The sequence below is a fragment of the Danio aesculapii genome, chromosome 20 (genome assembly GCF_903798145.1).
Source record: "Danio aesculapii chromosome 20, fDanAes4.1, whole genome shotgun sequence".
NCBI lineage: Eukaryota > Metazoa > Chordata > Actinopteri > Cypriniformes > Danionidae > Danio > Danio aesculapii.
The window spans coordinates 37160768-37177612 of record NC_079454.1 but is presented as its reverse complement, the minus strand read 5'-3'; the positions used below and the strand labels follow the sequence as shown (position 1 = coordinate 37177612).

General features: G+C 34.8%; 1 protein-coding gene across 2 annotated transcripts in view; it reads right to left on the bottom strand.

Moving 5' to 3' along the window:
* Window positions 1–16845, bottom strand: part of cnih3 (cornichon family AMPA receptor auxiliary protein 3) — a 67442-nt gene that overhangs the window by 31227 nt on the left and 19370 nt on the right. For both annotated transcript variants that reach the window (XM_056481514.1, XM_056481513.1), the window contains exon 3: window positions 7102–7149. In XM_056481514.1, coding sequence (XP_056337489.1) covers window positions 7102–7149 — 48 coding nt within the window. The remainder of the gene's footprint in view (window positions 1–7101; window positions 7150–16845) is intronic.

The following is a 16845-nucleotide window of genomic DNA, read 5'->3' as shown; positions in this document are numbered from 1 at the left end:
CAACATTAAAACTAAATTAAATGTTTTTTCACACATTAGAATATATCATGTTTAATATTTTTTTCCTGAGCAAGCATAATTACTGATTGTGTGTGTATGTGTGTGTGTATGAATATTTGCACAGAATGTGCGATTAACAGAAATGACAAGGTGGAGTTAAAAGGCAGAGGATCATTCATAAAAGCCCCGTATGATATCTCAGGAAACCACCTTAATGATAGTTGGGTACATGATATATAATTTCAGATATGATAGCAGAAAAGGAAACAAACACACATTTGAGAAGACTTTTTAACCAAGGGTCTTCAATCTTTTTTTTTTTTTAATCTTCTCGGAAACCACTTTTAAACTAAATGGAACAATAAAAATAATATATGCTGACTGTATTCGAACAGTTTGCCCTGAATGGTGGTGAAGTGGTTTTCCTTTCATTTAATGTGTAGAGAACTAGAAGACATACAGCTTTTTTCTATGTGATTATGAAAAGGCTATTCCAAGCCATAACTTTAAAGGGATAGTTCATTTACTTACTATTTTCTCACCATTTACTTGTTTCAAAACTGTTTGAGATTCACTCTTCTCTTGAACACACACAAAAGAGATATTTTGAAGAAAGCTGAAAACCCATAACCATTGACATTCATGGTCAACAATGGATGCAAATCCATAGAACAAATCCTATGGAAGTCAATGTTTACAGGTTTTCAACTTTTCTTATTTTTGTTCAACAGAAGAAAATATGCGTTGTGTCCTTGTAGTTCAAAAAGCTTAAAATCATACTCAACTACAGTAGGTCTATTCACATAAAAAAAAAGTGTTGGGTTGTGTTGGGTTATAATAAGCAGTTTTTTTGTGGTATTAAAATACATTACGCCTATGAAGAGTTCTCATAAACCACCAACACCAACATGTGTGTATAAAATCAAGTAAAACAAGAATAATTTAAAATATTAAAAAGTCTATTTCAGGATGTGAGTTTCGCAAAATAATATTTTATTATATATATATATATATATATATATATATATATATTGTAATTTGGTAGGTTTTACTGTTGATGAGAAAGATGGTTTCTACTCATTTAAAATACAGTACAACTTAATAGGATGACTTATTCTTTTATCTGAGTTTTTCAGAAACTGCTGATCTACTGGGATTTTCATGCACAACCATCTCTAGGGTTTACAGAGACTGGTCCAAAAAAGAGAAAATATCCAGAGGGTGGCAGATCTGTGGCGCCCAAATGTCTTGTTGATCCCAGAGGTCAGAGAAGAATAGCCAGACTGGTTCAAGCCGATAGAAAGGCAACAGTAACTCAAATAACCACTTGTTACAACCGTGATATGCAGAAGAGCATCTCTGAATACACAACACATCGAATCTGTTGGGTGATAAACCATCCCTTTATGACCACAGTGTACTCATCTTCTGATGGCTACTTCCAGCAGGATAACACACCATGTCATAAAGTGCGAATCATCTCAGACTGGTTTCTTGAACATGACAGTGAGTTCACTGTACTCAAATGGCCTCCACAGTCACCAGATCTCAATCCAATAGAACAGCGTTGGGATGTGGCGGAATGGGAGATTGACATCATGGATGTTCAGCATGACAAATCTGCAGCAACTGCGTGATGCTATCAAGTCAATATGGACCAAAATCTCTGAGGAATATTTCCAGTATCTTGTTGAAGCTACAGTATGCCTCGAAGGATTAAGGCAGTTCTGAAGACAAAGAGGGTCCAACCCGGTTCTAGTAAGGTGTACCTAATAAAGTGGCTGGTGAGTGTAGGTCAGACTGTTGTTTCACTTGCATCTATATGTATACTGTATGTGTGTAAATGACTGGTATCTGAATTATGGATCCTGAAAGCAGTTGTCTAAAAATATGCTGCTGCTTTGCAAGGAAGCTCTGCGTGACTCAGCATAAGTTTGTCTGACGTTCTCCCAACTCATCCAAACAAACCATTATTCCTTTTTATTCTTCTAGACGTTTAACGGTCTGTGTGTTATGGTGAATCCTCACAAAACGACACAGTTGTCAAAGTCTGACATTCATTCTAACAACTAGAAAACATGCATGTTAGTTTGCCGGCTGTGAAAAGTACTCCACACATTTGATAAGGGAAAATAATCGAATGCTACTTTAGTCACTGAATACCTGAGAGAAGAGCTGAACGTCTCATTCTGATAAAATGCACAAACCACAGACGCACTCAGCAATAAAATATAGTCACACTAACAACAAAACTGTTTATTCTCTCCCACACAAATACACGAAACTCTTATTTGCTGAGCAAAGATATCCCCAACTGTTAGGACCTGTGCAGAATAAAAATGAATGTTTGTTTATTTACTCTGGCTTGATTCTCATAAATGATCATTATGCTCGTGTCAGTCAAAGCAATAGCTCCGTGGCCCATTATGAAGTGATAAGAGCCTTAAGCTAAGTGTTTACAACCAAGATAATTAATAATGATAATAAATGACAAACAGCAGGCCTCGTGTGCGTGAAGATCCCCACAGAGAGAGACAAAAACGGATGGGAGGATATACGGCAAGCCAGTTTAACACTTAAATATAATTCATACTAGTATCTATTTTTATGCTACCAGTACCTGTTTTAGATGTAAAATTAGTTCTTGTATTTATTCATTGGCTACTAATCCTTTGTTTTTAGTAAGTAGTAACTTTACAAAACCTCCTTCTTTGTTTCAATGCTCCTCCGTCCTCTATTTATCCAGAAACCGCTAACTATGATGTAAAATATAAGCACACATACAAGTGAGTAGAAAGAATGCAGTTGTTGTAAATGTGGGTTATGTGTTGCTTTTTAGCAGTTATAAAGCAGTTATAAAGCAGTTATAAATTGTAAATAATTTATTGTTATCAATAACTGGTAATTAGGTTTGTTGCTATATCTAATTATTGTTGTGCAATATGTTGCATCAAAATATATTGGAATAAACTCTATTTTTGTCATTTTAAGACCATTTTAAGGTATTTTTATACCACTCATTATATATCACTGGCCACTTTATTTGGTACATCTTAGTAGTACTGGGTTGGACCCGCTTTGCCTTCAGAACTGCCTTAATCCTTCATGGCATAGATTCAACAAGGTACTGGAAATATTTCTCAGAGATTTTGCTCCATATTGACATGATAGCATCACGCAGTTGCTGCAGACTTGTCGGCTGCACATCCATAATGCGAATCTCCCGTTCCACCACATCTCAAAGGTGCTATATTGGATTGAGTTCTGGTGACTGTGGAGGCCATTTTAATACAGTGAATTCATTGTCATGTTAAAGAAACCAGTCTAAGATGATTCACGTTTTTTGACACTGTGCCTTATTCTGCTGGAAGTAGCCATCTGAAGATGGGTACACTGTGGTCAAAAAGCAATGGACATGGTCAGCAACAATATTCAGGTAGACTGTGGCATTGACACAATGCTCAATTGGCACTAATAGGTCCAACGTGTGCCAAGAAAATATCTTCCGCACTATTACATTCCGCACTATTACTACCACCAGCCTGAACAAGTGGTTACAAGGCAGGATGGCCCTACCATTCGAATATCGCACAAAAATCGAGACTCATCAGACCAGGCAACATTTTTCCAATCTTCTAATGTCCAGTTATGGTGAGCCTGTGCAAATTGTAGCCTCAGTTTCCTGTTCTCAGCTGACAGGAGTGGCACTCAGTGTGGTCTTCTGCTGCTGTAGCCCATCTTCATCAAGGTTGGATGTGTTGTGCTTTCAGAGATGCTCGTCTGTATATCTTGGTTGTAATGAGTTATTTGAGTTACTGTTGCCTTTCTATTAGCTTGAACCAGTCTGGCCATTCTTCTCTGGGATCAACAGGATATTCTCTCTTTTTTTGTATCATTCTCTGTAAACCCTAGAGACGGTTGTGCGTGAAAACCCCAGTAGATCAGCAGTTTCTGAAAAACTCAGACTAGCCTGTCTGGCACCAAAAACCATGTTCAAAGTCAATTAAATCACCTTTCCTCCCCATTCTGATGCTCGGTTTGAACTGCAGCAGATCGTCTGGACCATGTCTACATGCCTAAATGCATTGAGTTTCTGCCATGTGATTGGCTAATTAGAAATTTGTGTTAAGGAGCAGTTGGACAGGTGTGCCTAATAAAGTGACCAGTAAGCGTATAATGCCAGTATGGCTATATGAAAGCATAATAATGCAAACCAATCATCTTTCAAAAATATAACATATTTTATTCTTAGAAATATTTAGTCATTGAAATCAGAATGTGAAAAATATATCCTAATCAAATAAATAATAATAATAATAATAATAATAATAATAATAATAATAATAATAATAATAATAATAATAATAATAATAATAATAGTCAATGTTACCAAAAAAGTAAAAGGTAACAAAAATAGATCAAAAGGTAACATTTTACAAGGTCATTTTAGACTTAGACTTTTAATGAAATGAAGATGAACAAATAGAAATTGAAAAGCAACCATAGAATAAGTAGTACTAATAACTAGTAACACTTACCAGCCACACAGTATAGGGACCAATTCTCACTATTAACAAGTTGCTTATTAGCATATTATTTATTATTACTTCTAAAGTATCTACTGTTTTCTGCATGATCTTAATCTACATCCCTAATTCTACCCAACACCTAAACCGCAACTACTATAACTATTAATAAGCAGCCAAATAGGCAAAATTCATAGTTAATGAATTATTAACAGCGAGAACTGTATCCTAAAATGACGTGTGAACTAATAACTTTACAAAAGGAACTAGTGTCTAAAGCATAAACACAGAAAGAATAAGCAATAATAGATAAATAATAAAGAAGAATTAATGTAAAAGACGCTATAAAAATAGTAGCCTGTAAATAGATAGCAGGGTCTACTGATAAAAAAAATAGATGCACTGCCTAGATGTCACTTATTAATGGGTTTAAATGTGTCTCATCTGATCACAATTCAGACCTGTGAACCTAAGTGTGGTGTTTGTAATATTACAAGCAGTTTAGCTCAAGCACATGTGATGCCCTTGTGGACACAGTTTTTTTGTCAGACAGTGTTTTCAGTTACATTCGCAGTCAGGTGAAACCGAGTGACAGCAGAAACCTTTTCTGCTAGTTGCACATGCACACGGAGCAGCTGGGACTCGAGACGACCAGACATATTACTCATGAAGGCGTTCTGCTGATGTGGGCACAATATATGGGACATAACAGGTTCTGGCCTTCTCTAGTAATGTCTGGATTCAAATGCTCAAACACAATGCTTTCCAGTTTTCACGCTAAAAAGGTGTGAGGAAACGCTTTAAAATACCTTTGGCTAATGCTATTGTAAATCATTAGGAATCTAAGAGTGACAATTAGTATGTTTTGCTGTTTAAAAAAAGAGTGACTAAATACTGAACTGAATTAATATCGTAGCCAAAATGGTAAAGCTGGTGCTGCAATTTTGTCAACCTGATTTTAATGAGCTTCAAAGAGGCTGGAGTATCAGATGTTTCATTCAACATTTTATTAGAGACCTCAAAAAGGATATTTGAGGTGTAGAAATTTCTATATATTTTCTCTTCATTTAGAAGGATGTTTATTTTATAATAATTACAGAAAAAAAACTTTACAGGTTTAAATAAGGTTCAGATCTTCTGGATTATAATAATATAATATAATATAATATAATATAATATAATATAATATAATATAATATAATATAATATAATATAATATAATATACAGTAATATAATATAATATAATATAATATAATATAATATAATAAAATATAATATAATATAATATAATATAATATAATATAATATAATATAATATACAGTAATATAATATAATATAATATAATAAAATATAATAAAATATAATATAATATAATATAATATAATTTAATATAATATAATGTAATGTAATGTAATGTAATATAATATATTATAATATAATATAATATAATATAATATAATTAAATATAATATAAAGTAATTAAATATAATATAATATAATATAATATAATATAATATAATATAATATAATATAATATAATATAATATAATATAATATAAAATAATAAAATATAATATAATATAATATAATATAATATAATATACAGTAATATAATATAATATAATATAATATAATATAATATAATATAATAAAATATAATATAATATAATATAATATAATATAATATAATGTAATGTAATGTAATGTAATATAATATAAAGTAATTAAATATAATATAATATAATATAATATAATATAATATAATATAATATAATATAATATAATATAATATAATATATTTATGGTATCAAGCCAATCTCCATACACTCTCAAAATATTTCTATGTAGGCATATTTTGATATAAACTTGGAGCTTTTTAATGACCAGTCATTAATAGTTCTGTAGTTCTTTCCCTTATTAAAGCTGTGCTTTTGTCTAACTTTCATGTGCTTCTTTGCTTTAATCAAAGTTATAATAATTTGATTCATCTTGTAGCTGGCCAGATTAGTACATAACCCTTTAACAATGACTTTGGATGTATAAATACTATATAAATATAATATAGTTGTTCAATTCATAAAAGTGCCAAATGCACATTTGATCAGTCAAAAAGCTGCGCACTGACCAATAGAATACTTGTTTTGAAACAAAACATCACAAAACTGGGCCCCACTCATCACAGAAATGTGTTTATCTATAGCATTTTTTTTTTTCTAATTAAAGCACATTTCCAAGATGTTTCGAACTTTCATCAATTGGTGAAGTCTGTTCCCCTCCATTGTCACCATTGACTTTTTTGGTTTGGGACTTGTGGAGCTGTGTATCGATGGATTTGCTCTTCAGTGTTTTTGGGACTTTCAGCAGTGAAAATTAAACCACACTGAACTGAACCAAACTGAACTCTGAAAACTGACTCTGTTTCAATTTACCAGAACTTCTATGTTAAGCTGCTTTGACACAATCTACATTGTAAAAGCACTACAGTATATAAATAAACATGAACTGAATGTTTGAAAATGGCTCATTCGGAAACGTATAAAATCCCCCCACAGATAAAGACAAACGTCACATACCTTTCGCAGCAGGCAGCAGATCCTCTCAATATTCCTCAGCCTTTCACGCTGTTAAGAGAAATAAAAATCTGGTAAATCTCTCATAACACCTAAAACACCAGTCTCAAGGACAAAACTTTGGTAAAGGCCACATCCTGCTACAAAAAGTTTATCTGATCATCATAAAATCGAGCAGATTTTTACATTCTAATTGGGCTTAAAGGGATAGTTCATCCAAAAAATACAATTCTGTCAACATTTACTCTCTCAGCACTGTCGCCTTACAGCAAGAAGATCGCTGGTTTGAGTCCCGGCTTGGTCAGTTGGCATTTCTGTGTGGAGTTTGCATGTTCTCCCTGTGTTTGCGTAGGTTTTCTCCTGTTTCTCCCACAGTCCAAAGACATGCGCTATAGGTGAATTGGATGAACTAAATTGGCCACAGTGTGTGAATGTGAGTCTATGCATTTTTCCCAGTACTGGGTTGTGGCTGGAAGGGAAACCATGCATAAAACATATCCTGGAATAGTTGGTGGTTCATTCCGCTGTGGTGACTACTAATAAACAAGGAACTAAGCTGAAGGAAAATTCATTTTCTTTTCGACTTCCTTTTAGTCCTTAGTACTTTTAGTACTGGGGTCAACACAGCGGAATGAACCGGCAACTTATCCAGCATATGTTTTACGCAGTGGATGTCCTTCCAGCTGCAACCCATCACTGGGAAGCATCCATACATACTCATTCACACACATACACTACAGACAAATTAGTTTACCCAATTCACCTATAGTGCATGTCTTTGGACTTGTGGGGGAAACCAGAGCACCCGGAGGAGACCCACTTGAACACAGGGAGAACATGCAAACTCCACACAGAAATGTCAACTGACCCAGCCGAGGCTCGAACCAGGGACCTTCTTGCTGTGAGCAACCCAGGCTCATTCTGAAAACGTAGTCCGTTTCTGGATTGTTACTGGAGACCGTGAAATACGTCCGGGGAGGTGCGTATTTTTGTTTTCTTGTTTTCGCGAATCCACGAGAGGCCGCTGCGTGCGCATTTTCGTATCTCAAATTTCTCTGCCGAGTGCCGTCTGCGCCCGCTGTTCTCATGTAAACCCACTAGAGGCTGCTGTCGAACGAAAATCTGTCTGACTGACTGAATGACTGGATGACTGACTGGCCGGCCGGCCGACCAATCGACAGACCCACCCTCCTCCTTCCCTAAACCCAACCAACGATTTACAAAAACCATCCAGAAAAAGAAAAGCCCTCGTCTGATTTGTACCACGTTTTCGGATTTTACCACATTCTCACCCTGTTATTCACTTATTTTTTGGATTCTGTTTTTGTCTTACCTGATTTCTGGACCCGCTCTTCCCCGGACTCGTACCCTGTCGTCCTGGTGGTTATCTCCTCTCTGCGTCTCAAGTCCGCCGAAATACAAGACGAGCTAACTGGACAAACTGGTTGCGACGGGAAAGCCCTCCACACGGGGTAAGCGGTCAGCTGGTCAGCGCGAAAAAGGAACGGCATCACACCGCCCCGTAGCGTTTATTAAAAAAAAAAGAAATGCAGCCACACATACCCCCCAGCTACATAAATCGCGGTCTCCAGAAACGTCCACTGACTACGTTTTCAGAATGAGCCTTGTCCATACCAGTTAAAAGAAGATGTTTTGAAGAATGCTGGAAACCTGTAACCATTGACTTTCAGTAGTAGGAAAAACAAATACTATATGATGCAATGGTTACAGGTTTCTTTTGTGTTCAATGGAATAACAAAACTAAATCAAAATCTGGTTTGGAACAAGTAACAGATTGAAGATTTTTTTTTTAGAGAACTATCCCTTTAAAATATGTATATATGTATTTGTATGTGTTTGTGGCCTAGTGGTTTTGGCTTTGACATGCCACTGATGCCTAAGGCTTGTGTTTTTTCCAGCTCTTGGCTGATGCTCTCTTGCACTACACACTGGCAAGGACATCAAGGGACTTGCTTTTAGAAAAACAACTGCCAAGAGCTGGAAAGCCCAAGCAGGGAGATTTCTGAATGGGATGTGAAAATGACATATGGCGATTACATCCGATGTATGTTTTGGGGGGCAGGAAAGTGGCATTATTCTCAAGGGAGAATGTTTCAAAATCTATTTTTATACATAAAAAAACTCCCGGACAGAGTATAGTCAATGTTTTATCATTCAATCACAAGTTCAATGGATTAAATCTTATTCAACAGACTTTCAATGCAAAGTCAGGACAATCCAATTAAATAGTCAATTATTTAAAACTTAAAGTTTCTTACCATAGCTTTTCTTATTTGAGGTGCAAAAAAGAAGCAGAGCTCAAATGGAGGCATGCGTGAATGTACATTTAATGCACAGATAAATCTTACATGAGCAACACAAAAGAAAGAAATGCCTGTGCTCTACCTAAAGAGCATTGTTTTTATGCCCTTTGGCAGGAGGAGGTCATAGATGCTGTTTTCTGCATTAATGAAGTCTAAGCATACATATTTAATTGCAATTTTCTTACATTTCCATCCAACTTCATTCAGACCAATGCATTATTTATATTGTGCTAGCCTGCACTTGTAAATAATGCACTATTATTCACTAATACACAGAACCACCCGTAGTGACCACATCAAGAAACAATGCTCTCTTTACCAGAGGCGACCTTGTTAGTCAGTTTAGTTACACAACTCAAAATGTGTCCTCTATTTGTTTCCTGGTATATCTTCAAATACATGTTCAAATGATCTGTAGGCAATAGAAGTTCTGTAGAAGTTCCGGCTCATTCAATATATTGTTCTTATATTAATGCATCCATCTCATTTACCATTCATTCATTTATTTTCCTTCAACTTAGTTGCTTTATTTATCAGGGGTCGCCATGGTGGATTGAACCGCCAACTTATCCAGGGCATGTTTTACACAGCAGATGCCCTTCCAGCTGCAACCCAGTACTGGGAATCACCCATACACTCTCACATGCACACACATAGACTACGGCAAATTTAGTTTATTCAATTCAACCTATACCACATGTCTTTGGACTGTGGGGGAAACTGGAGCACCCGGAGGAAACCCATGCCAACATGGGGAGAACTTGCAAACTCCACACAGAAATGCCAACTGAACCAGTGACATTCTTGCTGTGAGGTGACAGTGCTAACCACTGAGCCACCGTGTCACCCCTCATTTATCATTATATTGCATAGATTAGTATATTACAAATGAAATAAAAATACTTATATATTATAAAAGATGTTAATTTAATGTGTTTGAATGCATGTGTGTGTAATTTTAGTATATTAATAGTACTGTATTAGAAAATTGAAAAAAAAATTACGACACAATGGAATAATATTAAGAAAAAAAGATCTAAATATGCTGTGTCTCAAAAAAAAAACCAAGCAATAATATTCATTCATTTTCCCTTCAGCTTAGTACCTTTATTTATTACGGGTCGTCACAGTGGAATGAACCATCAACTTATACCACATGTCTTTGGACTGTGGGGGAAACCGGAGCACCCGGAGTAAACCCATGCAAACACAAGGAGAACATGCAAACTCCACACAGAAATGCCAACTGCACATCTGGGACTCGAACTAGCAACCTTCTTGCTGTGAGGCGACAGTGCTTACCACTGAGCCACCGTGTTGCTCAAAGCAGTAAAATATGATACAAAAATAAGACCGCTTAACATACTTCAGGAATAAGAATGACTAAATTTCATACAGAAATAACATCGCAATCTATGCATTAGAATAATCCTTTTATTTACTGTCCTTGGCGATGACATGATGGCATAATAATGACATATTTATTTTTATTAACCAACAGTTCTGTCTGGTTCCTGTAATAAAATCACACTTACAACCTCTTTACCCTTGTGTATTACTCCGCCGACATAGAGTTACAGCAGATGAATAAACTCACTACAGTTTGACAAATATTGCAGCTGTTGGACAACATAATGTACTTTTGAGGCTATTTAGGCGAGAATGTAGTTGTTTTGGTTGCAACTATGAATTTTATTTATAAGGACAGTGTCTACTTTAAATATTTATAACTTTGGAGATTCACCATGTTCGCGGCCATGAGCCTGTACTGAGCAGAGCAAAGATGATTGATGCTTCGCCACAAGATTGCGACAGAGAGCGCATAATAAGTCCTTAGGGAAGAAAAACAGTATAAATTTCAAACCACAGCTGATCAAATCATTATTAAACTGGTAAGTGACATTCTAAGTTGATCTCTCTTTTTTGTATGTTGTAGTGCTGTATGAACACCATTGTAGTGTATAAAGTGTGAGATGGGACTCACATATCAGGAATATACAGTATGTATTTTGTGTTGGCCACTCTTTCTATAACCCTGAGTTACTTTTTGGTTAGCATCTGTTTGTTTTCAATGAGTCTCATGTTTTTTGTTACTGCAGACTAGTTCAGTATAAAGAAAGAAATAAGAAATGCCCACACGTGTTTAGGGTTTTCCTTATCGCGAACACAACAATAATCTAGTAGTGTTTGCGCTGCTTTGGCTTTTTCAGGGATAAATATTGTGATCTCCTAATTGCAACAGAGAAATACTGGGAAATCTCTGTAGATTGATTGATCACTTTAGACATTACGCTAGAGAATCATTCAAACACTAGTTCTAAAGTGATGTTTGTAAAGTAGCAATGGTTTCTGCTGTTCTCACGGTCAGCTGCAGATGTGAAGGAATGGTAGAAGAAAGTAGTTCCTCTTACAAAAGGATTTTTAGACTCTCCATGTTTGATTTTCTTTTTTAAATACACAATTATGCTATCGAACAAAACACAATATCACACTCGCATAAACGCAATATCACACTCGTTGTAGTGCGATGTGGCTGTATATCGTCACTTGTGTGACACTAAAGCATTTGGCCTGCAGCCTCGTGCCAACACACGCCTCCCACCAGTGTCGATATACAGCCATATCGCACTGCTACTCGTGTGATATTGCACGTTTAGCTGCATAAGACTTCAATAAAAAGGGTGTTTTCGAATGAAAATAAGAGTTTGACCAAAGGTTTATGAGAACTGAAATGCTACACATTCACAATTTCTTAGTGAATTACTGACTAAAAGCTGGTGGATTGGATTACTTGTTGGTGAAAATTGATTGCACTGGATCAGTATGTCATGTGGCCGGGAGTGGTCGTCCATGCACTGCCCATACTGTTGAAAATATCACTGTCAAAGGCATGGTACAGGGCCAAGAAGATGCAGAAGAAGAAGGTAATGCAGTGATATAAATCAAGTAAGGTGGAAAATGTATACATATCATATAAGTTGGAGGTATTTTGATGAGATTCTGACCGAATTAGTTTTGCTTGGATTTTTTTGAGACACGGTGTATATACAGTTGAAGTCAAATTTATTAGCCCCTCTGAATTATTAGCCCCCCTGTTTATTTTTGTCCCCAATTTCTGTTTAACGGAGAGATTTTTTTCAACTCATTTCTAAACATAATAGTTTTAGTAACTTATTACTAATAACTGATTTATTTGATCTTTGCCAGGATGACAGTAAATAATATTTGACTAGATATTTTTCAAGACACTTCTATACAGCTTAAAGTGACATTTAAAGGCTTAACTAGGTTAATTAGGTTAACTAGGCAGGTTAGGGTAATTAGGCAAGTTATTGTATAACAATGGTTTGTTCTGTAGGCTATCGAAAAAAATAAAGCTTAAATGGGCTAATACATTGGACCTTAAAATGGTTTAAAAAAATTAAAAACTGCTATTATTCTTGCCGAAATAAAACAAATACGATTTTCTCCAGAAGATAAAATATTATCAGACCTACTGTAAAAATTTCCTTGCTCTGTTTTAGATTAGATTAGATTAGATTAGATTCAACTTTATTGTCATTACACATGTACAAGTACAAGGCAACGAAATGCAGTTTCAGTCTAACCAGCAGTGCAATAGCAGCAAGTGCGGGATACAGGTATAAGTTATAAAGTGCAGTTATAGAAAAACTATGGTAATATTTACAGATGGATGTACTATGAACATTATATACATTATACACATTATATTACATTATATATACATTACTATGAACATTATATACATTATACACATTATATTACATTATATATACATTACTATAAACATTATATACAGGTATACTCTGTTAAACATAATTTGAAAAATATTTTTAAAAGAAAAAAAAATTTAAAAATGGGGCCAATAATTCTGACTTCCACTATACAAAATGTTTTAATGGATGTATTCAATCATTTACTAAAAAAACTTGACAAAATGACAAGCTGCCAAATTATTTTCTTTGCTGAATTGGGGAAAAAATGCAGCTTTATTCCTCAAAGCTGCTTCTGTGCGTTTCTAAACAGTTGTTTTTTATTTGATTTTAGGTTTTTTCAAGGCTTTGATTGGCAACTTCCCACTGTCTTGTTCCGGCACACAGCTGTGTTTTAGAGATTACACCCAAAGTTACACTGAACGCTGACTATTTTTGGTCTTCTCATTTAAGTTCATCCAAATTTGCTTGAGACATCTTTATTCACACTATTTCCCTCCTCAACAACAGCATGCAAATATATTCCACTGGCAGCCATAGCGAGTGAAGATAACCGCAGCCATATCAGCACTTTTAATTAGAAGGCAATTAGACTCATCTCCCTTTGAAATATTCGTCAGCATAAATTCTGCTTGACAAGTGCTGGCGTACAGTGTAAACAAAATATTAAATATAGGACAGAGAGTCAATGCAGCGGCGGATGTACGATGTTCTTGAGCCGTCCAATCAGCAACATGCAAATGGGTAATCCTTGACGGAGAGACAAATGCAAACACAGCAGAACAACGATTTATTATCTCTGTAGCATGAAGAATGTTCAGCATTCCTTATAGGCTGATGGAGTGAAAAGAGCGTGAAAAAAATGTGATCAAAAAATGAGCCTCTGAACAAACTCAGATTATTTTGGTCACTTTAGAAGCTAGCCAATTTAGACGGATGCCAACTTGGATATGTTCTTGGCATCCCCTCATACTTGAGCAAAACATGCATGTAAAAAAAGCATCATGAAATGTAATCTAGACTGCATGAAATGGTCTCATCTAGTGATTTCATGTGATGACTTTGGTCTGTGTTGCATTCATATTTCAGTCAAACCGCACCAGATTTCACTTGGAAGTGGACTAGATCCATTTTTCAGTGGTTTGGGTCTGCGTGTTTGGTATATGTCAAGGGTGGAATGACAGCATTCACACTTTTTGCAGCGAACCATGCTATCATAGCAATCACATCAGAATTCACTGTAACTGAACCAAAACTGCCAGACGTGAACAACACTAAAATAAAAAGTTGTCAATTGCCAGTCTATTTTTACTTTTAGAATCTTTTTGCCAAATAAAATTAATTATTACTCAAATAAAAGTCTTTTATCATTTGAAATGTAAATTTATTCAAGAACAAATTATATAATCTGTAATAACTGTAAATTTGATCAACTAAAAAATGTATATCAATTTGTTACACCTAAAAGAGTTATGTTTTTCTAACTTAAGTTATTACAATTTAAATTTTTTTGTGTGTACTGTCTGTATGTGTGTCAACTTGCAAAAAACAGATCAAAACATGGTTACACATCTTGTTTAGGGCTATTGGTAGCATATTTTACATTATTGCTGAATAAGCCCTTTTCACAAGACTGTTATGACACATTTAAAGGCCATCAGCATCTCGAATCCTTAAAAGATTTTAGAAAGCTTACGTACGTTTCCCAAATCCATCGCTCCAACAAACATTCGCAAACTGCATCGCAAACTTGAGCACTCGTAACTACACCTCTGGAGCTGTAGTTTGAAACATAGTTCCTGGCTGTGTTCTATTCCCACTTATCCCCCTATGCCCTATTCATTTAGAACATTCTAACATTCAAAGTTGGAATGATTAAAAATAAAAAAGCATTAAACCCTGCTGAAAAAATCCATCTTAAACCGGCCTAGGTTTATTGCTTTTAATTTATAATAGGTTATTTATTAAGTATTTGTACTGTATATGCCATGGGCCTGTTGGTTAGAACTTTCTGCTGTGGTTTACAAGTGTCAAATTGTCAAAGTAGACTTAAAAAAATACAAAAAATAATAAACAATATCCTACTTAATAATAATAATAATAATAATAATAATCATCATTATCATCATCATCATCAATGTTATTAATATTATTATTAAATTATGATTTTTTCATTTCTAATACATAATAAATATTAAATTTCATTTGATAATAAATAGTCTCATTATTAGTTTATTGATATGATTTATATATTAGAATTTTGTTAGCTTTTGTAAGTGATTTTATGTCTTAGAATTGGATATTTCATATTCTCAATAATATTTGTAAAGGAAACATATATGGCCCTATATGTGCCATTTACATATATTTCAGTTAATATGGAAAGCGAGTGGTTGTTTTTACCAAAAATAATATTGGATTTTATTTTAAATGCATGTTTGTGTAAAACAATATAATTTGCACAAAGAAATTATGGGGTTCTTCTGTAAAGAAGTAGTTTCTCCATCCCGTTTAGAGCGTCATTAATGGGCGTTTTACGTTATAACTAACATGGTTCAAGCGATGAATCTGCGACATTGAAACTATGGGTTTTGGGAAACACTTGTCACTACATCGTTTTTTGTCCCAAACAATGCATCGTACTATGATAGTTCAGCCGCTTGCTGCAGTTACGTTGTGGTTTGAGAAACGCACCCCTGGTTGATTAGAAGTGCCTTAGTGGAAAATGTACAAATCGTAAAATGCGTTGCTACGTTGTCTACATTTTTGTGAATCTGAAATGCATTATTTAGGTGTCATTTTGCTGTATGTTTCAGATGCACATCTTTTTTTGTATACGTCTACGAGAAGGTGTATCTTCTCAGATCACCAGCAAACCACTGACCTAAACCCAACTACTAGTGTTTTCAAAAGCTTACGTTATAGAAAAGTTCACTAAGACCCCATATTTTTACCTTGATTTTGCATGGCTTTTAACTTTTATCACATCACTTGAACCAGAGTACTCTGCGTCATAAGTACAACATTGTACAAGGTGAGCTACCAAGCAAACTAACCTTGGTAGAAACGGTCATCAGCATCTTAAATCCTTGAAAGTTTTTAATATTTAGATTTTTTTTTTTTGTACATCTATATGTAGTTAAAAAAATGAATTACTGCTCCTGCAAGGCGTTTGAAATGCAGCATGTAATGGAAGACAGTAAATTTGACATTGTTCACTGCCGTTATAAGTCTCACACTATTTTACTTTTTTTTTCTAATAAATGTGTCTTAATAACACCATCGTGAAGTTTTTCTTTTATTATTTTAGCAAAAAAAATGTTGTACTCTAAAATTCATTGCACAATAAGTTTCCCAACTATGAAGAGTACCACTACTGAGAAACCCAGAAATGTGAAAAGGCTCCACTTAATTATAAAATATGACCCGACCAATGCAAAAAATGTATTTTGTTACCCTGTGCAACTTACTGTATAATGCAACCTAGGCTGATTAGAAGTGCGGACATTTTTCAAAGTGTTTTCAAAAGCAAACATTATACAAAAGTTCACTATTTTTTACCTTGATTTTGCATGGCTTTTAGCTTTTATCACCTGACTTGAACCAGAGTGCTCTGCCTCACAAGTACAAACACTGTACAAGGTAAGCTACCAAGCAAACTGACCATGGTAGAAACGTTGTGCATGTGG